The 22,385-nt window shown below is 34.1% G+C and overlaps 1 protein-coding gene across 8 annotated transcripts in view; it reads left to right on the top strand.

The window, feature by feature from the left end:
* RGS7 (regulator of G protein signaling 7) overlaps window positions 1-22,385 on the top strand; it is a 521,214-nt gene that overhangs the window by 494,688 nt on the left and 4,141 nt on the right. For 4 of the 8 annotated variants that reach the window (XM_067030613.1, XM_067030622.1, XM_067030618.1 and 1 more), the window contains 3 exons: window positions 4,458-4,644; window positions 7,952-8,041; window positions 10,415-10,495. In XM_067030613.1, coding sequence (XP_066886714.1) covers window positions 4,458-4,644; window positions 7,952-8,041; window positions 10,415-10,489 — 352 coding nt within the window. In that variant the 3' untranslated portion in view covers window positions 10,490-10,495. The remainder of the gene's footprint in view (window positions 1-4,457; window positions 4,645-7,951; window positions 8,042-10,414; window positions 10,496-22,385) is intronic. The other 4 variants (XR_010839973.1, XM_067030620.1, XM_067030627.1 and 1 more) reach the window with 1 other exon arrangement.

The raw sequence follows: 22,385 nt of genomic DNA, 5'->3' as shown, positions 1-22,385 counted from the left end.
ATTTTGACAGATGTCCCATGGATTAAGCAAGTTGACCACAGACAGAGTCTGGAGGAATTTAATTATATGTGCATGCCTGTCATGGATTGTTGGGATGCAGCTTCCTATTCTCTTTCAAGTTTATGAGAACACTTGTTGACAGGGCTTTCACAAGGTCTGCAGTTGCTAAGGATTTTTATTGGACCTACTAAATAACATTTTCTATCCTGAGGTCACATTATCAGTTATTGAGTACAAGAATGCATAAAAATAAAGCAGAGATAAAGTCTATTTTTAGTCTTTTAGTGGATGGGGAGGTGGAGTTTCCTCTAATTCTCTTAAGTTTTTGAAAAAATGCTGACATCATGGGTTTCATGATGAAGAAATAAATAAGCAGTGCCCCACCAGTATCACCTAATCAAATAAACATCCTTCCTGCTCTTATTAAAACTACAGCCTAGTGGTGAATACAGAGAAGAAAACAGATCACAACACAAAATCATGGGTATTAGATCAGAGAAATACAGAGGAATGGCAAACCCAGAGGTGGAGATCAGTAAAGGCATCCTAAGGGAAACAACTTCTAGACTTAGATGACAAGGAGATAATCAGGTAAAAAAGGAAGAGAGAAGAAGTTTGCGATAAAAGGAATAGCGTGTGCAAACTCTGTTTCATGAATGAAGTTGAATCACTGCTATTTTCTTAATCCATGCCTTAACTATTTCTTATCTCAGTAATTCTATGCCACACTAGATTGCCTGATAAATAATTACATATAAGTAATATTACATATTTCATTGTGTGAAAATGTATAAATATCATCCAAAAGGCTTTTTGTCCTATATTTTAAAAATACAGAATAGTTAATTTGAAGTAGTCCCGGCCCTAGTTCTATAGGGCTTGGATATTTAATATTTTTATGGAAGAAACGTTTAGTTCTGGAAAAGGTAAATGCTTGCATATATTTTTGCAGTCTAGGATCTCCCTTACTTCATTTCTTCCTTTAATTTACATGGCCACATGTATATGTCTTTTCCTGCTGTGTTAGGAAAACAGGAGCTGGATATCCCAAGAATCAGAGGTTATATAAAAATATTGCAAATTGACAGCAGACATAAATATCTACCAAATGCTATCTTAAATTTTGGTCTAAATTGATCATTTGGAAATAGATTTATTGTGTTTGATTAGAGCAATTTCTTAAATCTGAACTAAATTGCTTTTAGAGTCCTTTATCTTTGTAAGCATTGTAAATGCTAATAAATCCTGTTAATTTTTTTTACTGCATGTTATGTTGAAATAAAAACAAAGTAAAATTTAAAAAAGAAATATTATATATTTCATATATAGTCACATATATATTTCTTGAGTGTATATACTATAAGCTTGTTATATGTTTCCATACTAAGGATAGATAAATATAGATATAATCTTGAATACCTTCTATATGCCATAATATGCTTTATATTCACTACTTTTATAAGTATGCCATGCTGTATTTTGTATTTATTATTTCTGATTATCATTCATCTAATCATAACTTCAAAAATGAAATGTAAATATTTATGCCCCATTTTACAGGCAAGCAAAATATGACTGGAAGAAGTTAAGCATCTTTCAGAATCAGATTACTAATAATTGGCATCCTAGGCTTTCTATAATCCAACACCAAACTACTGTCCACTGCTCCCCCAACCTAAACCCCCTGCTTCTGCCTAGGTATCTGGTGTCACAGACCAAGGGAGACAAAACAGTCAAGTTAGCCAGCAGGGCTAATTACACCTAAATAAGTCTCAATGCATCTTATTTAGCATCTGCTACTTAGGGAAGTGTGGCACTCATATGAGCATTTTCTTCTAGTATTGAGACAGAAAAAAATAGTCAAGAAAAACTGCTTATTAATAAGTACTTATTCCTTAAATATAACTTCTGCTCTCCCTTGGTGTATTTTTGCTCATTCCTTTTTCAGGTAAAGCAAAGTACTAAGTAAATGTAATAATATGAATGTTATATGAGTGCCTAAAAATATGTCAAGCACTTCAAAAGTGCCCTTTACATAATTTATCTCATTTAATCTAAAGGAAACCCAGTGAGCTAGGCATTAGCATTCCATTTTACTGATGACAAAATCAAGGCTCAAAGACTATAAGATAATTCCTCATAGTCCAGCTACCATATAATAAGGGGCTATAATAAATAGCCAGTGCCCTTTACATTCTACTAAACTATTACAATGACTATGCTGAGGATAAGAAAGGCAGTGATGCTTTTAAGGAGGCATTCAAGAGAGCGGTTTTGAGCATGTCATCTGCTGCAGATCTGGGGGCAAACCATAGCTGTGGCACTCACAGTGGGTAACTTAAATAAGTGACTTATCCTTCATATCTTCAGTTTTCTCTAAAGTGGGGGAAATATTAACACATACTCTATAAAGTTGTAGGGATTGCATGAATTAATATAGCTAAATCACTTAGAATAGTGCCTGTACTTACTTATCAGTGTAGGTGCTGTTAGTATTACTTCCTCAACCCTTTGAGGAAGTAATTCATCCACAATTTCAAGCCTATTTAAGGTGTCACTGCATCTGTATAGCCTTCCTAGAACTCCCTTTTCCAACCCAGTACTTGCCCCAGCAGAAGGGCTCCTTTCTGCTCTGCATTCCCAGACTGTCTGGTTTGTGCTATTCCTTGAGAATCTCTCATGTGCTTCCATTATTATTATTATTATTATTGTTCCATTATTATTATTATTATGGCCATTTGAATGGTGTATCTTTACTAGTTCAAGGACAAAGACATTCTTTTTATCTCTGTGTTCAAAGAGTGCTGAAATGAACCTGAATGAGCATGAATTATAACACTTATGCTTCCTCGGATTGTACCTAGCATTCCTATTAGATTGCACAGGGTCAGAATCTGTATTTTAAAAGGAAATGGTCTTGACCTTTCCCTTCTGAAAGCAACCCATGGTAGTTTCATGTATAAAGCACTGTTCATGTTGGATTATCTACTGTAATCTATCTACAGGAAAATGGTATCTAGAAACTGGAAAATTACTAGGTTGAGTAATATTTGATATTCTAATTGTAGCTCAACTACTTTATTACTTATTTTTGAATTTTCATTAATCCACAAGTTAAAACGTAATAGTTACGGAGGTACTGCTTATCCCCTTCTACCTTTCTTAAGACTCTGTAGCTTGTAGTGACCTTCACCTCTGTGGTCATCTTTTCCATTTCATGATCACATCTGGCCCCTGTTGAGGATAACATAGATCTAATACTTCCTTTTTCAAGTACCTTTTTTAAATTTAAAAACACTATATGATGTGTTATGTACATATTCATTTTGTCATCATTTCTAGGTCTAACCAAAAAGACATAATATAGAGCAAAATTTTTAAAAATGAAACCCATTAATAGAATGTGAGTTCTTATTAGACTTTGCTATTTGCTTTTATAAAGGAAAACATGTTCTGGTGTTCTTTCCTTTCAGAATATACTATATTCTATACAGAAGCATATAAAATATATTTTTATCTTTAGCAGTGAGTCAGTATTATTTTTTTCCAGAACTTCTGAATTGTTATAATGCCTCTGCAAATTTAAGCCTTTTGAACAATTACATGTGAAAGCTTGCTGCTTCTGTCATTTCATAACTCCCTGAATTAAATCGCCTAAAATTAGTTACTTGCCCTGATTTCTCCAGCTAGGGCATTTTCTAATCTGTGTCCAGGCCTCTTTTAATTCCAGTAAAGCTTCACTGTAATTCCCTTACCTGGTAAAGCAGAAAATCCTCTCCATACTAACCCTCATTGCTCAAATGGACAAAAGATCCAAAAGATAGAGTATGTGACATACTTTATCCCCCTCAATCAGATGATCTGCGTCACTCACCTTAATGCCTTTCAAACTCCTCTTCCTTTCTAATAAATGGTTCTTTAGCAGTGCTCCTTTGTTTCAGTAAAATTTAAGGTTGTATAGAATCTGGACCCTGGCAGATCTGTGTTTTTTTTTTTTTTTTTTTTTTTTTTTTTTTTTTTTTTTTTTTTTTTTGTGGTATGCGGGCCTCACTGTTGTGGCCTCTCCCGCACAGGCTCCGGACGAGCAGGCTCAGCGGCCATGGCTCACGGGCCCAGCCGCTCCGCGGCATGCGGGATCCTCCCAGACCGGGGCACGAACCCGTGTCCCCTGCATCGGCAGGCGGACTCTCAACCACTGCGCCACCAGGGAAGCCCGGCAGATCTGTTTTTAACAGAGAACATCTAAAAGAAATAGTTTTCAAGATTTCCTTTCCCCAAATGTTATATCTTTGAATACAACTAATTAAAAAAAAACGGTAAAGGCCTGTTTCTGGAAGCCCTCAGAGAAAATGAGTTCATTATTATGCTTCATAGTGAATTGTATGATAGGTCAATATTTTAAGAATTTTCACATTATGAGGCATTGGAGTAAATGCTTGGTGTCACATTTTGCTTAGATTCTGGCTAGCAGTGGAGGACCTGAAGAAAAGGCCTATTAGAGAAGTCCCCTCTCGAGTTCAGGAAATATGGCAAGAATTTCTGGCTCCAGGAGCCCCCAGTGCTATTAACTTGGATTCTAAGAGCTATGACAAAACCACACAGAATGTGAAGGAGCCCGGACGATACACATTCGAAGATGCTCAGGTTGGTACATGGATGGGCCTCACATTGTGTCACAAATGTTCTCCTGAGAAGTTGAAAGTTGGGATACTTTTATTTTCATTGTAATTGGCGGCTATATCTAATATTTTCAATTTAGGTAACTGTAAAATAACTAATTGATCTATAAGAAAACAGAGATGCTTTAAAATGAGTACTCAAAGCCTGGGAATTTTTGTAAATTTGAATGTTTTTACATGAAAATTTCTTGAAGGGAAATATTTTAAATATTTGAAAACTTTTTACTTTATTTTCTACTTGGTCACCTCAGTAACATGTATTTGAACTCTTTAACTTGTCTTGCAATGAGGAGATTCTAAGATTCTGACATTCCTAAATAATTTATTATTATGGATAGTCAGAACTAAACTAAATTATCTTGAAGTTATGTAAAACTCAAACCACTTTTGTCTCTGCTGATAAAATGAAATAGTAAATTTAGGCATTTATTATTTTTCCAAGTTAATTTTTTAGTCTACAAAATGAAGAAAAAAGGAAATTAATATTAACATCCTAAGACAAATTTTTATGTGTCTTTTCTCTTTTTCTCAAACTGAGTGTAATTGCCTCCTTAGAAGAATTTGAATTTCTACTTTTTCTAAAAAAATATTGTGCTCAATAGGAAAAATAAACATGAAATGAGAGGATATTATTTCCTAATGATGTGTTGAAGTTGGCTTTTAAACCAGAACATGCATGCTTCATAATTTCTTAAAACCTCTTTTAGAGAAGAATGTTAGCTCTAGAAAGTATCTTTAATAAGTCGTTTTTTTAAATAACTACATTACTAAAATAAAATATAAAAGATGAAGAATAAGGTACACAAATTTCCTTTCTTATTTTTAGTCTTGGTAGAAAATATGTTTATCCTTGGCTTTGGTTTAAAAAGAAATGAGCCACTGTGCAGAAAACTAATACAGGTTGAAACAGCCAACCAAAAACCCATTCATTCACCCTGGCTCTGCCATGGTCTTCTATGTGGAAATAATTACATTCTATGGAGACACATGAGAGAGAGCAGTATGAAAATTCTGGCTCTGTTGCTTATTTCTCGGCTTGTTTTTCTTTCTTGCAGTTCAAGATAAACTTTCAAGCATTATTCTGGAGCCAACAGCATGTAAAATATTTGAAATTACCTTCCCCAAATCTTAATATTAAAAAAGAACATTTCGGGCTTCCCTGGTGTCGCAGTGGTTGAGAATCCGCCTGCCGATGCAGGGGACACGGGTTAATGCCCCGGTCCGGAAAGATCCCACATGCCGCAGAGCGGCTGGGCCCGTGAGCCATGGCCGCTGAGCCTGCGCGTCCGGAGCCCGTGCTCCGCAACGGGAGAGGCCACAACAGTGAGAGGCCCGCGAACCACAAGAAAAAAAAAAACCAAACAAACAAATAAAAAGAACATTTCTTTGTTATCTGTGTCATTGAAGAATATTCTTGCTTATTGGGTCTTCAATAAAAGGAAAAGCCATGATTTTCTATGGAAAACACTACTACCTGACCATAGGCTTCTTTTTTCAATCAACCTCAGATATTTAATTTCAGTTTTTTGTAGGCTTTTAAACCATATATTCAAAATTATAATAATAGAATTTCATGCTGCTGTTTAAGAAGAGATGCAATGTAATAAGAAAGCAGATTCTGGAGCCAAATAGCCTGGGTTTTAGTCTGAGCTTTGCTCTGTGACCTATTGCAAGTACTTCACTTCTTCATGCTTCAGTTTCTTCATATTTTTTTTTTTTTTTTTTTTTTCGGTATGCGGGCCTCTCACTGTTGTGGCCTCTCCCGTTGCGGAGCACAGGCTCCGGACGCGCTCCGGACGCGCAGGCCCAGCGGCCATGGCTCACGGGCTCAGTTGCTCCGCAGCATGTGGGATCTTCCCGGACCAGGGCACGAACCCGTGTCTCCTGCATCGGCAGGCGGATTCTCAACCACTGCGCCACCAGGGAAGCCCAGTTTCTTCATATTTAAAATAGATATAAAAAATGGTTACCAACCTTGTTGAGGTTTTGTGAGGATATAATTAACTAATATAGGCAAGCACTTAGAAGTGTACCTGCCATATACTCAAGCATATTTGAGCACTTACTATGCATACCCTTATACTTCGCTAAACATTTATCATTCCCCTAATCCTGACAATAACTCTATTTTATAGATTAGAAAATTTAGACTCAGAAAATGAATAAAGTGGTCAAAATTTACATTTTGTAAGTGGTAGATCTTGAGCGAGATAACATCTGAATCCCCAAATGATTGACTTCTAAATAAGACATTGCCTCACTTTTCCAACAACAAATTTTGATACAGTTCTAAATGTACCATACTTTTGGAGATGAACCTCAGACTAGATATTGAGACTTAATCCAGAACGTCTTTAAGTGGATTCACAGTAACTACAAATTATCGCTGGTGTTTTTAAGACCAGGGAAACTGAGTCATTTCTTAAAATATATATTTTCTCCAAACAAGAAGAGACTGGGACATTCCAGATACTCTCAAATGGTTCAAAACTCTATGTCTAACAGACTGGAATGAACAAGGAGCATTTATGCTCCCCTAGAGTGCAATAAGCCAAAGCAGAATCTCCCTAGATTGGGCCAACACTGAATTGGATGGATACATTTTTTTCTTCTTTGTCTACCAATATTCATCATCAAAACAGAACATTGAAGACTGATTAGGATTATCAAATATTTACCTAATTTATCTCTGAATAAGTCAAAACATGCACACCAATTGGGAGGTTTAGCAATTAAATATCACAAAATTTATTTTTGGACCTGTGCTCTGGCCTAAAGTGGATGTAGATGACAGTTTTCACCAAAGAGATGATTCATTTGGGAAGTCTGCACCCTCCAACTACATATAAATGCCAAAGGTTTCTAGAATGATTATTGAATCTTGACTTCACATCATTCTCTTTTGGCCTGGAGTAATCTTAAGAGACAGCAGATTTATTTATATTCTTAAATGATCTATGTAAATCAACAACTTGATTTGAAATTACTTCATGACAATCTGCTAACTAAATTCCATTTTTTTTTTTAAGGACTGGATGTGGTTTACCTCCTCCATAGCTCCCAAACCAGTTTAAACATTGATCCTTGAATAAAATAATAAATTTGAAAGTATAAATGTTCTATAAGCATATAAGGTATTCTCATCAGCATTATCATTATTATTTTTAGCCGCTTCCAGATTTGTTTTTGAACCAAATGTTGTATTCTTATCACAGTACTTGATTTTTCCTGAGAAATAATAAGGAAGCACCTCAACCATTCTTTCTTTTTAGGAGCACATTTACAAACTGATGAAAAGTGATTCATACCCACGTTTTATAAGATCCAGTGCCTATCAAGAGCTTCTACAGGCAAAGAAAAAGGTATTGGTTCTTTGTGAACTTTTTTGACCTAGTTCTCAGTTGTAGTTATTTGGAGTAGTTACCTCTGCTGGGCCCACAGTATTGGACAAATGGTAAGTGAATATACTCCAAGACCCTCCCCCAAACCTTTGCATTTTATAAGGGCCATTTAAGTTGTATGGATTTCTGTTTGTTGATTGCTTATTTTCTTCTTTGTTTGTTTGTTTCTGCAGATGTTCATGCTTTACAAAGTTGTTTAGACACCGTTTTCATGTTTCATGTTAGTCTTCTGTATGCCAGTTTAAGGAAATAAAAAATTACAGTAAAGAAAGGAAAAGAACAAAGTCATCAGATCAAAAACTTAAAGAGGATTTTCCTTGTCCAGTAAGCTAGAATGTATGTTTTGGGCCATATGCTCCATAACTCATTGTTTTCAATTATAGTTGCCAAAATGCAGCAATGTTTGCTTCCACATATTTTCATTTGGCATTTATTCTGAGTCACTTAGTATCCCTACGATGAGGTTTCATACCTAAGATGATAGCCAAGCACATTTTCGAAGAGCTACAATAGGCTACATTGTTCAATTAATGTTTATAATCAAAGTCTCACTGTAAATAACACCTTATATAACCAGTATAACAGGGAATGGAAAATCTGGATGTAAACATCAACATCATTCATTATTTTGTAATGTTAAAATAATCCATAGCTTCTTGAAATTCTGAGATGAAATTATAATTTTGTGTAATTCATGATCATCATTTAAGCTAATGGTATCTTTCAAAGTCCATTGACTTTGCAATGGGAAATAGATACTCTGTAGTTGCACTCTCCAGTATAGCAACCACTAGCCACACTGAGCTGTTTAAATTTAAATTTAAATTAGTTAAGGTTACATAAAATTCTACTCAAATTTCTAGTGCTCAATGGCCACAGCTAAAGACTTCTGAAATATTAGTTAGTATAGAATGAAATTTCCATGCTTTCAGAAAGTTCTACTGGACAGCAATGCTCTACAGAATTAATGATGTTATCAACAGAAATTTAGTACCAGTAGAAAATTATGAGGAAATTCTGAAGTTAAGCCACTAGATTTTCAACCATTTAGGCTTTGAAAATGTTGGCATAAAACCTTAACATATCTACTTCATTTTAGTGTAATTTGATTTTGCTTGAAATCACACTATTTTGTTTGCACAAGAAGAGTTTTGGTGTTAAAAGTAAAAGCACTAATGCAAACAGAGCCCGTGTCCTGTGACAAGAGGCCTTCTGTGGCAACTCTCCTGTCTTCCTGATCCCTATGATTTAGAACATGAATTTGGTGTTGCATCATTTCATCATCCTGTCTTTTTCTACTGTTTTTCTTTCTGACTTTTCCTTCCTTCCTTTCTTTCTTTCTTTCTTTTTCTTTCTTTCTTTCTTTCTTTCTTTCTTCCTTGCTTCCTTCCTTCCTTCCTTTCTCTTTCTTTCTCTCTCTTCCTTCCTTCCTTCCTTCCTTTCTTTCTTTTTCTTTCTTTCTTCCTTCCTTCCTTCCTTCCTTCCTTCCTTCCTTTCTTTCTTTCTTTCTTTCTTCTCTCTCTCTTTGTTCCTTTGCCCCACCCAACCCCACACATGTAAGTCGGAATACTCAATGGATCGCAGAACATCTTTTGAAAACTTTGCACAGAATGTGGTAAGTTTTAATTTTTAAAGAATTACAAATCATTAAGTCCAATTGGGAAACATTCCCAGTCCCCATCTTCCATCTTGCATCCTTTGATGTAACAGCAAAGGTATTTATTGCCTTTATTCAAATTCAGAATTTCCTGCTTCCTACTTATCTTTCTGTCCCAGCACTTTCTGGAGTAGATAAATATCACACGTGAAAATCTATATGTATCAAACTAAGGCTTGGAAAGAAATGTGTATTATGATACATAAAATGAAGAAACTGTTCTTTATATTTTAATTTTTATTCTATGTATCTCTTTCTTTATTAAAGATAGTGCATGCATTTCTATACTCTTTCCCTTAACTCTTCCTAAGGCTTAAAAGATTAAGAACAATGAGGGTTCTGTTCTTTCTACTTTTGCAGGGAGAAAATGACTTATTGAACAGTTTAAAGCCAGACTCAGTATGAATGGGGGTCGGTGACAGTATATGCCCCACCAAAGACCCACTAGCATGCCTTTCTTATTCTTTATTTTTCAGGAAGGTATTGAAAACTATTGCATAAATCATCCAGGTTCCCTACCAGTGTTTTCTTAGCATCTTTCCATGTGCTTAAGTGGTATATTTGTTTGTGGGATTCTTTTTTTTTTTTTCTTTTTTTGATATTGTGCCAGTGCCTTATGGAACTTTCTAACATTGTGTAAGCTCAAACTAAAGCCTTCAACACATTTATTTTTATAGGGCAGAAACATCCCTATTTTCCCATGCCATAAAAACTGTACACCAACACTGAGGGCCAGCACTAACCTGTTATGAAAAGAGGTAGAAAAATCTTGGTTTATACTCAAGTTTGTCTGCATTGTCTGTTGAGTTGTGTGGTCAGCTCCATGCTGCTGCTGCTGTGGGTGTGTGTTGTGGCTTTTGCTATGATGGCCAGTTAAGTGGAGTTATGTGTGTTGAAATGTAAGCAAATTGGATTCAGCAAAAATGTTTTTTGTTTTTAGTTTCCTTCAAGGATCCTTTTGGTGGGGAATGTTAATCAGTTCTTTTTATGAATTCCTAGTTGTGGCTGTGCCCAGAGTATTTGAAAGATTTTAAAAAGCAGTATATACTTTGAACACTCAATGTGATTGCACAAATTAAAGGTCTGGAAAATGAAGGACTCCAGGAATTAATCACACTATAAACTTCCCAAAATTTTGGCTGGATCTTTTGGAATCTCTGACCTTTAATATAAAATTTTCTTAAGCATGCCTCATAAGTCACCATGGGAAGATAAAGACAATGCTAAAGAAATGCCTCAAGATTTTGCTGGAGGAAGTCTCCACAGGATGTTGCACAGTGTTCTGTGTATTGTTTAAGAATTGTTTCAAATTCATTCTTTTCTAACATAATGCTGATAGAATATTGTTCTTGAGATTGGATTGGAAATTTCTGTAATATAATTAAAAACTTATAACACAAATTAAGGAATATGGAAAAGGGAAGCAAAATGGTTGTCTTTCCTCCAACACCATCCCCAAATCTCACCAACTTCCCCAATTCTTAAAGTAGTACCACATTGTAACTCATTGCAAACTTTAAGAAAGGATCAGTAGGAAATAAGGGAAAAGAGAATTAATCATCTACACCTTCAACCAAAATTTATATGCCAAGTGCCAACTATACTGCAGACATTGCTATGTCTTAGGAAAAAGATCTTAATTGCTAAGGTACATAATGATATAAACAAAATGTTATGTTGTGCAGGAGAAAGATAAACTATTTCAACTTGTATTAGGGTGGATAGGGAGGGTCCATGGGTAATGTGAGAATTCCCAGAAGAAGTTACATTTAACTGGATAAATAGGATTTCATTAGGCCAAGAAAGGCAACCATCCTTTTAGGAAGAAGGGGGAAAAAAGGCTGGGATTACTGAAGAAGGAGAAGTTGAGTAATATTCATACCATAACACACATATACACACAACATACTGATAAATTTCAGATAACCTTCAGACACAGTTGTTTAGAGTTAATCCTTTTCCATCCAGGAAAATAAAAAGTAATGTTTTTTGTTGAATATTTTGTTTTGGTAGTACTCTAAAGAAAAGGAGTAAGAAAATTAGAAAGACTCTCTGATTTCCTCAATAGATTATGAATAATAACATTTATTTAATTAGTTATGAGAAATAAATTTCTATCCTGAAAACTATTTATATACAAAAATTTAAAATATTATACTGTATATCATTAAGTCTTATGATGGTTAATTTCTATTTAAAGTTCCCTTTAACCTTCTATTTTCATTTATTTTTTTATTTCCCCTTGGTTCAGTGTTCCTCCATAATATGATTACTTTTAGGGTCAGAAGTTGTGTTAGCCATCCTAAATACTTAACATAATACATTTTATGGAATACCTTTATAGGATCAATAAAATGATTTTAACACAAGATAAAGAATGAGTGATTTTATTATCAGATAGACATAATGGAGGAAAGACACAGTTTAAATAAACATTTTAAAAGAGTTCTATGTGCAGGTTGCTCTGGTAAATACGGAGAGGCTACAACGTAGAGTATCCAAGAAAGAAATGGACTTGGGGAATTACAGGTAAATAAGTGTGTAGACTGTAAAAGGAACTAGAAAAAGTGAGATAATGATAATAACTCACATTCACTGAGTGCCTGACATGTGCCAGGCTCTGTACTAGGCACTTTATACTATCTAATTTAATTTCATCTGAACCTACAAGTTAGGTAATATAATACTCAGTATTTTACCCATTTTACAGGTGAGAACAATGAAAGGTCAGAGGAGTTACTTAATTTTCCCAGAATCATACAGTTAGTTAAGGAGCTAGCACTAACCCCAAATTTATTTTGTTCCCAAATTCTTTCTTTCTATACTGATCACCTTGCTCTTCCAATGGTAGAAGACAGATAAATCTTTCCACTTGATGATAACCTCTTCTGGAGTCTGAGTCCATTTCTGTTAGTGTTTATTTGTAGAAGTTTATTTACATTTCAGCATAGTTATTTTTATAACCTGGCTTATAAAAATGGCATCACTGTTTTGTTTCACACAAGAGTCAAAAATGTTTTGTTTGACAGCTCTTCCTAATACCATTGGAAATCCCATTGGTTACTGAGGTTAATAAATTCTTGCAGGCACATTATAGACTAATTATAGTAAACAGCTAACAGCTGCATAGCATTTTACAGTGTTCCAAGGACACTCATTACTTTTTGTTTGTATTTTTGTTGCTGTTCTTTACAAACACAACTATCTTGGGAGGTGGTCAGGTAGGTGTTACCATCATTTCACAGTTAAGCAAACTGAGGACTAGTGAGGTGGTCATTTCACCTTGACAAATTGAGTTGTGTTCCAGGCAAGACTGCCATGGAGATTTCCAGTTAGAGGAATATAGTACAAAATAAGGTAATCAAAAAGATAGCTTATAATCTGGATCCAAACAATGGGCCATTTTATATATGCAGAAGATGAAGGTGGAAGGCAAGTTAAGAGAACCTAGAGATAAGAGGACATGATAGGATCAGTAGCTACTATATTAATTCATATTTGATGATAATGCCAAGAACTTGGGCAATGAGATAGAGGAATTAAAGGAGGAAGAGTACAACTTTTAGCACCAGTATATTTACATATAGGCTACAGTATTTTTGAGCTGAGTTTACTGGAAGAGTTGATAGTAGAAAAATAAACTTCAGACAGTCTCAATTAGGAATTGAAAGAGTTATATAATAGTTAATAAATTATTTTACATTATCACTTCTATTTTATTTGACAGTATATGAACTTGAAATTTTACTCAAATATGACAAAAAATTGTAGCTGAGTAAAGCAAGAAGATGGGGAATATTTGTGTATGCTTGTGTACATTACAATATTTGTCAAGTACTTGAAGACAGTCAACTATCAATCTCAGTATTGATCTCAATTACCTCCCTGAGTTAAATAGAATTTAATAGAATTATGTACAGTTAAATAGAATTTCATCAATAGCCTGAGGACAATACGTTTGCATATTCTTTTTATAAATGTGTTTTACATAGCTAGGAAAAAATATAAATGGAACTTAAATTGATAAAGATTGGGATTATTATGTCTAAATTTAATTTCCACTAAAAATACATTCATATGTTAATTATATCTAGATATGAAGTCACTTACTAAGCAGCCCCATATCATCATCAAGCCATCTCATTTGCTGTTATCCATTCTAAAGCCACGTGTCACATTGTATGTGTTCATTAGCATTCCTTTATGAAACACTTTTCAGAAAAGAAAGCCATTTTTATATTTATGACCAGCCATGGGTGTGAATTTTACTTTTCCATAATTTATGCTAGTACTTGGAGGCAATAACTCTAAAATGGGTGATTTAAAATAGCTAGACAATAGACATCTTTATCTAAATTGCATACATGTTTATAGACTTAGATATATTTTGTTTATAAACAAACACCCTGCTGTGTTTTCTTAAGTGTTTGGCAGGTACCATAAGGCAAGCCCAGATTGGGCAAAATCCCATATCCTCTGCATTGTGCATCACATTCTGATTGCTGTTTTTGTCACTGTTGTTTTCCCAACGTCCAGAAGTTACCATTATTAAAATAAGCTTGTGGTCATTATTGGAAGTTTAAAACACCATTTCTAAATTGCACTGACTATTATTTCTGGAGAGTAAAAGATCAGCCATCATTTTCTTGGTTCATCAATTCATTCCAATTTACTTATTTTGGTGTTAAAGATTTTTCTTTCTATTTCATCAGCAATAGAAAAATTACTCGATAGACATGGCTGATGTAAACAGGGATAGCAAGCTCCCATTATCAAGATTGTTCACTTGAAATATACATATTAATATCTAGGAGGAACATACTTCCAACACCAGGAAGAAAAGACTATTGGGAAGTCTTTATCTTTTCTAATTCTAAGTCTCCAAAGGACTTTTGGGAGACATTGAAAATGATGAATTTTTGGAGTGTCAAAACTGAAAAGGGATTTAGAGACATCAATTTCCCCAGGTCCAATACCTAGCCATTGCATGAATCTCCTCTGTAGGCTCAATGACAAGTATGCATCCAGCATTTGCTGGCCTATAAGTTCCAGAGATGTGGTACCTTTAGAACGCAGGAGTAGTCAATTCCAGTTTTTAGAATTTCATTCCTTATTTTCAGAATAATCTACTTTTTTGTAACTTCAGAGTATTGACCCTAGTTCTGTCTCGTGGAGCTAGGCAGCATAATACAAACATTCCAGTAGATCTAGACATCTGTTGAATTACTTGAAGTTGTAATTATATCTCCTCTCAAGTTTTGTTTTTATTTCCATTAGTTAAACTTTAGTTCACCATTTTTCTATATGGCTCAACTATCCATATCCCATATCTCAAAATAACCAGGGACTTAGAAAATGCAGATTCCTTGACCTTATCCCAGATAAACTGGGTTAGAATCTCTCTCTCTCTCTCTCTCTCACTGTTTACAAGCGCTTCAGAATTCAGTTTAAGAACCATGATCTAGGTAGCAGCCTGACTTCTCCTTACCAAAGATCAGTGGTTCTCACTTCCTCACTTTAGCTGCAGCAGAATCATTTGGAGAACTTCTCATAACACAGATAGCTAGACCTCACCTCTCAGAAAGGCTAATTAAGTAGTTTTCTGGTAAGATCCAAGAATTTAAATTTTTTAATAATTCTCAAGTGATACTGATACTACCAGTTTAGAGACCACACTTTGAAAACCACCGCCCTAGCCTAACAGATTCCCTCCACTCTCCCCACTGATAGATGCCAAGGGCATACCTAGTGTCACATCTGAGAGGCTACTCTTCAGTTGTGCTCACACATTTTTGCAAGCAGCATTTGAATTACATGGATGAGTCAATTGTGTTTGTTCCCATAGCTGTTTACCATAATTGAACTTATAGTAATTACATAATTTATTTAAATGTCATATAAGCTGCTGAAATTTGAGTATGAAAGGAAAAAGATATTTTTATGAAAACTAAGCTGAACACTTAACAAGACTTAATAAACTTGCCATCAAATTAAATCTGAGTGAACCTTGCATTGGGAAAGTGGGCTTCTAATGTTTTCGCATTCAATAATCTCATGTTCTTTCACCACCTTAATTGCTCACCTCCTATATCCACCCCAGTTAATCAGTAGTCCTCCAAAACTGATAACTGAACACAATACTTGAGAAGTAACCGAACCAGCATAGATTGGAAATATCATCTGCCCAATAGGAAAGAAAGAACATATATAACTTTTACAATTCAGTCCGAGCATTGTATCAGCTTCCCCACCCCAGTTCCCAGTCACAGCAGCCATATCAAATTGTAGGGTCATTTGGGGCTTAAATTTTTTTTTAATCTAGAATTTTTTTTCTTGTGAGCTCAGATTACGTCTCCTCAATCTTCTCTTTTGCTGCTAGATTTTTGGTTTATTGTTTGTTTATTAATTTTCATGTAAGTTTGGTTCTTTATCCTTCTTTCCATTAAGTTTTATCTTGTAAGTTATAGCCTCACATAATTTTTTGGATTATCTCTTTGTTACCCTGTTTTTTAACTAAGATTAGCAAATTGGCATCATACATTCATTTTAGCAGAATTCCATCAGTTTAATCATGCAAATTATTGATTAAATGCCATAAAGTACAGAGAGGAAGACAGAGTTCCACTACTCCAAAAATTAGCACACCTTGAAGATAGTTGTTTATTTAGTTATGAACCTCACCTTTTTCTGTGTCATCCACAGAGATATCATGAAAGACTGCTAAATGCCTTACTTAGTCCAGGAACCTTTGTTTAAAGCAACTTCCTGTCCTCAAGTCTGGTAAACTCTTTTTAAAAATGAGCAAATGAGCGTGTACATGACAAAGATCTAATATGGTTTATATGGGGAGTTCTTAGCAAAAAAATAATCAGAAGAGCAGTACATCATTAGAAAAATGAGCAAAGGTCTTGAACAGTTTTAACAGAGGAAATACAAATAATAAATATATAAGAAATCAAAAATAAAATCTATGTAATAACCAAGTTTAATTCAAAAAGCAAAAAAATTTTTTTTTCCTTCAAATAGGTTAGTTTTTAAAATAATCATATCTAGGATAAGAAAACTGATGATTTCATATATTGTTAATAGGTATATGAATTGCTAATCACTTTCTCGAATAGAACTTTACAGAACGTGTCAAAAATCTTCTCTCACTTTCAATCAGTAATTCAACGTTAATAATTTAATTCTAACAAAACTCCGATGTTTACACACAAACAAGAATATTCATTGCATCATGTAACTGCCAAAACTGACACAATCTGTATATACAACAATAGTTAATTCATTAAATGCATCAAGGTATATCAACCTGACGCAGCTATTAAATATTAGATTTCAAAGCATTGACTTTCATGTTTTTTTATTGCCACCCACATATGACATAGTAATACATATGTTTGTGAGTGTTTGTGTGTGTATGTATATATAAACTGTACTTGTGTACATTTCTATGTGTGTAGTACTAAAATAACATTTCAGAAACAATACATTCCCTTATTATGTGCAATGCACCCTGATATATTTTGATCTATTCTATGATATGTAATTTTTTTCCTTAATGTTGGTAGCATCTTTCTAAATTGATTTCCTTTCCCACTAACGTCATGAATTTCAACAAAACATTGTTTTAGAAGAAATATATGTTACATGGGTAATTGATCAAAATAGGATCATTTTAATAAGCAAGTTACTTATAATAAGCCATAATACTATGCACAGTATAATATCAGTTTTGTAAAAGAATAAAATAAAATAATATTTTTGTATAAAAAGTAAAATAATATATTATCATGTAAATAACTGTATTTTGGGTAAAGTTTATTTCTTTATATTTTTCCATGTTTTCCTCATTTTCTCTAATGGATATACACTTTTTATTTCAGGAAAATATTCTTAACTAAGGAAATGAAAGTATTTGGCTTTACTTTTTCTATCTCAAACCACACAGGGAGCTAGTAATAAGTGCTTACATAAAATATATTCATAAACCATCTCTTTTAAGTACATAATAACGGAATTTTTTCCAGCATTCAACATTAAATATACCAGCCTCCAAACTAGCTACAGAATACCCTTCCTTTCTTTCTTCCTCCTTTCCTTCCTTTCTTTTTCTTTCTTTTTTCCGTTCTTTCTTAAATCTCAATAATTGAGCTTTCTTTAATTGTCTAGAAACTCACACTTTTCAGTTTTGCTAAAATTATTCACGGTGATTCTGTAAACTCACCTGCAAATCAACCTAGGATGCTTGGTTTCATTTAAAGCAGGGAAGATCTTTCCAAACCCCTAGCCTAGTTCAATTCCTTCTTAACACATTCCTGGTTAGTTTCATTGATATGAACAACCAGGGCAAAATAAGAGTTGAAAAGACCCAAATTCCATCAGTTAATTATTTAATAGGGTGTGTGACCAAGTGCTCCCATTTCTCATCCTACCTTGCCTCTCCTCCCCCAAGATAAAAGTTACTTGTCCCAATACATTTGAATCTCATTACCCTGGTTTCTAGAAGCTTATTCTTAAAATGTGGTTTCCAGCCAAGGAACTCAGCTCATGCAAAGCAAGCACATACTTGGGGACTTCTGTATTATTAATATTGTTTAACAGGTATCAATTGCTTCACTAAGCCAGGTAACTTAGAGAATTATACAAAATAGCATGTACAAAAAATGTACAAGTACTGGCAAAGAGTCCAGAGAGGGAAACTGCAGAAGAACTTAAGGGGCAATTGGAAGACTTCAGCCAAAACCTGAGTTAGAAGTTTAACTGAAGAGTGAGTAGAACCTGAGCTGAGAGAGTAACAGGTGCAAAAGCCAGCCAAAGAACCATTCTGTGGAGTGACAGTAGGTAGTTTGAAAGGCCAGGGAAACCAGGTTATGAAGGATTTTGAAACCCAGGCAAAGACATTTATATTTTTTAAGTGAAACCAGGGCAATTTTCAGTATGAGAGTAAAAGAGTAAACAGATAACATCCTTTAGTTCAACCTGTTTTAAGAGCATACATGTCCTATCTCTATTCCAACAGCATCTCATCACCACCAGTCAGCTCTTTTTATTACACAGCTGTGGGGCTGAGCACAGGTTAGACAACTGGGTCATATACACCAGTAGAAAGTCAATGACAAGATTTGCCCTCTCTTGGTCCCAGCCTCTCACTGTGGCCTCTGGAGCCTACATGGCATTCTAGAATATACTTCTAAGTCTACAGCAACATATGGGAAACACTAGGAGGCAATGATAAGAAACACACAAGTAGGAATTATAAGAGTTAAGATGTTAACATTTTTTTAATCCAAAAGATGCTGATAATTTCCTATTCTTCTCTTTAAGCTCTTTCATGCCTATCTTCTAAAAATCTATCCCTTCCTTTATTGTTGGTTTGTTTAGTGTCCTGTAGACTCAGAAAGACTGCTGTATGTTTTTATGACAGTAATAAAACAAATAGTTGGTCACTCAAGCAAATATAGCTTCTCTCTACTTCCTTTATGGATTAGTGTCTGCAGGAAAGGAGTGTGGAAATTTGCCTCCATCTCAAGGCTCTCAGACTGGAGCTAAGAGCCTGACCTTTACGTCCATTTCTACTGGCTCACAGCTCTTTGTCAACTTTATGTTATCACTTTAAGACCAAGAAAGATGTTAAAAATCAGGTGAAATTCATAATTTTTGATAGTTAACTTGAGAAGGCGAAGAACCAGCAATAGGTAATTTTGTTTGGGGGAGTTTTATTTTCCTAATATAACAAAATCTCTATGCAACGTTTAAGATAGGAAGGAATTGGTTTGGTGGAGATGAAATTTTGAGACACTAGAAAACCTTCTTTGTTTATGTGGTAGCTGTATTGTAGATTAGCCAGAGGCTCTGTCTTCACTTAAGTGCCAGTTAAAATCAGGTTAATTTTGTCCTAAAATTGATCATGTGCTTCTTTTGCTAGCATACTGTCCATTAACTAGATATTACAAAATCTCATAGGATCTTGAGTTTTTATTTTGTTTTGTTTTGAGTTTCTGTCTTTGTCTTTCTCTATGGATTTCCATTTACAATATAATCTATTTCCTTTATTTTTTTAAAATTTTATTTTATATTGGAGTATAGTTGATTAGCAATGGTCTGTTAGTCTCAGGTGTACAGCAAAGTGATTCAGTTATACATTACATGTATCTATTCTTTTTCAAATTCTTTTCCTTTAGAATCTAACAAGAAAAGATATAAATCATATAACACAAATGTAGCCATTTAGTTAAAAATAATTATTATTCATATGGAATTCAGTTGTAAGCAATTTTGTAAAAACTGCTATTGGTAAGGGATTTTTAGCCCTTTTAGTTTCTAGAATTAAGATTTTTAGAACTTAACTATGAAATTTCCAAAAAAAAAACCAGAAAATTTCCCAGATTCTTCAACTTAGATAAACTATGAAAAGATAATTAGCAAGATTATCTTTTAAGGTGCTTTCATACAGCCTCCAAGGAACCACACTGATAAAGGATTGTTACAAAATATCTGATGTGCAAGTATATTCTTTCCTACCCACAAGAAAGGATTAGTGTTCTTTTTAAGATTTTCCAGTAGAGTGAGCAACTGGTATTTCTTTGTGCTCTAGAGAGCACCTAGGTATTTTTCTTTCCAGTATGTGAAAAAGGCAAGATTTGCACAGGGCTTACAGATAGATCCAAGTAATATAAGTCTTCAAATTTAGATGACTCACTTGGGTGTCCATGGTATTTACTTTGACCCCTGAGTGGGGCACTTAAGTTCTTTTTACTATTAGTTATACCCAAATTTGCCTTTTAATTGTCTCAATACACAAAACAAATACCCTTATTACATATTTGGTGAGCCCATATCTCACAAGTGTTTCATTGTGTGGCTATGTTAAGATGTATACATGTGTTCTCCCATTTCTGTTCATCTGTTTTCTTATTATCACAAACCCGAGGTTTACTGTGGGCCTCATTCCATGAATGAGTGTTTTTAAATTATCTCCTGGGACAACAGCTTATCAAGCTAAACTTTTACCCCCCCCCCACTTTTAATGAAGCCTATACCAGGAAAAATACTAATAGCTTCAAGGATATTTGGGGGAAAAATTAGAAAGAGAACAATGTCGCTATTTGTTACATTTACAAAGATGACACAGTTTCCACCCATCCAAATGAAAAATGACTCTGAGTTGCAAATGGCTTCCTATTTCAATGTAACTATGCTATTCATCTTCCCAATAGTTTGAATGAAATTACATTAATCTGTAGTTTTAAAATAAATAGTTTTATATTAACATCTTTATTCTCCTCCTCAACTGTGTAAGAATTCACTCTTATGCTTCAACCAGTATATGGTTCTCTCCATCCCACAAATGGCATTAGAAACAGTAACCACTTTTTAAAAATACGTTAACTTCAGAATGAATATATATGCACACGTTAATAACATAAAACAGTAGTAAATATATGAAATAATATAGTCTTCAAGTATAGAAAAGCAGTTTTTCTATTCCAACATTATTTGATTAACCTATTGCTCAGGTTTGGAGTGTTAAAAGTAGTATAATTTCAGCTTCCAATTCATGAGAAATTTTCTGCTCTTCTCAGAGTCAGAATTGTGGCTTTGGGTCTCAGTGTCCTAATGAGAAATAATAATAATAATAATAGTAATAATATAATAAGGTAATAGGTAACATAAACTGAGTACACAGAATGTTCTGAGAACAGTTTTAAGTAATTTACTTGTATTATTCTTCACAACAAGCTTTAAAAATAGGTACTACTATTATCCCCATTGTATGAATGAGGAAACAGGTACAGAAGTGGTGGCAAGAAGAAACAAAGCATATTTTGTTTATAAGGCCAATGTACAGTAGGGTGTCCTGTTAAAAATCTGCATTTTCTTTCATATTTTTCTTCCCATAGAGTGATTAGAGCATAGCTAAGTGGGAAAGATCTTTGCTAAACTTTGGATCTTTTACTATCAGTTGCTACAAACTAAGTTTTGAACCTTTTCTCCAATTAAAAGAGAATGATGCTTCGTTTTCATCACTGCTGTTCAAGTATACAAAAAGGCCTTTCAGTTACTGTACAGTATGTAAAGAAAGCTTGATTTTGTAATTATTAATAATTTCTTAAATATATCATTCTTTTCCCAAAATATGGTCATGAATGATGATTTCTCTCCCCAAACCACACCACCCATTTATCAAACTCTGAGCCACATTAGGTGGTAAATCAAGACTATTGCTATGACTAAGTTATTACTAAATATTATATTTCTTAAAAAATCTTTTGATTTTCCATTATTATTTTATCCTCTGAGAAGTACAAATTCCATCTATTTTTATACTAGAACATACAAAGAGGGATAAAACAGAAAACCAATTAATGATCTGCTATTCTGATCAGAAATTTAAAATTTCTTACCTCTCTAGAGTATTTGTAATTTACAGGGACAGTTTTGGTTATCAAGGTTTTCAAAAAATGAATATGTATAGTAGTTATTAACATAAAATTTATAATCAGAATATATGGGATTTTTCTGGGATTGGGGTTGGAAGAAATCAAATGAAAAAGGAAGGTGTCTACAGTTTGAAGTACAAAACAAATAGACTTTTATCTTTAGATGTATAATTGGCACTGGTTGTTTGTTTTTCCATTACCATAT

The sequence above is a fragment of the Kogia breviceps genome, chromosome 1 (assembly GCF_026419965.1).
Source record: "Kogia breviceps isolate mKogBre1 chromosome 1, mKogBre1 haplotype 1, whole genome shotgun sequence".
Taxonomy (NCBI): Eukaryota; Metazoa; Chordata; class Mammalia; order Artiodactyla; family Physeteridae; genus Kogia; species Kogia breviceps.
Note: the sequence above shows the minus strand (reverse complement) of the source record. Positions and strands in the feature narration are given on the sequence as shown.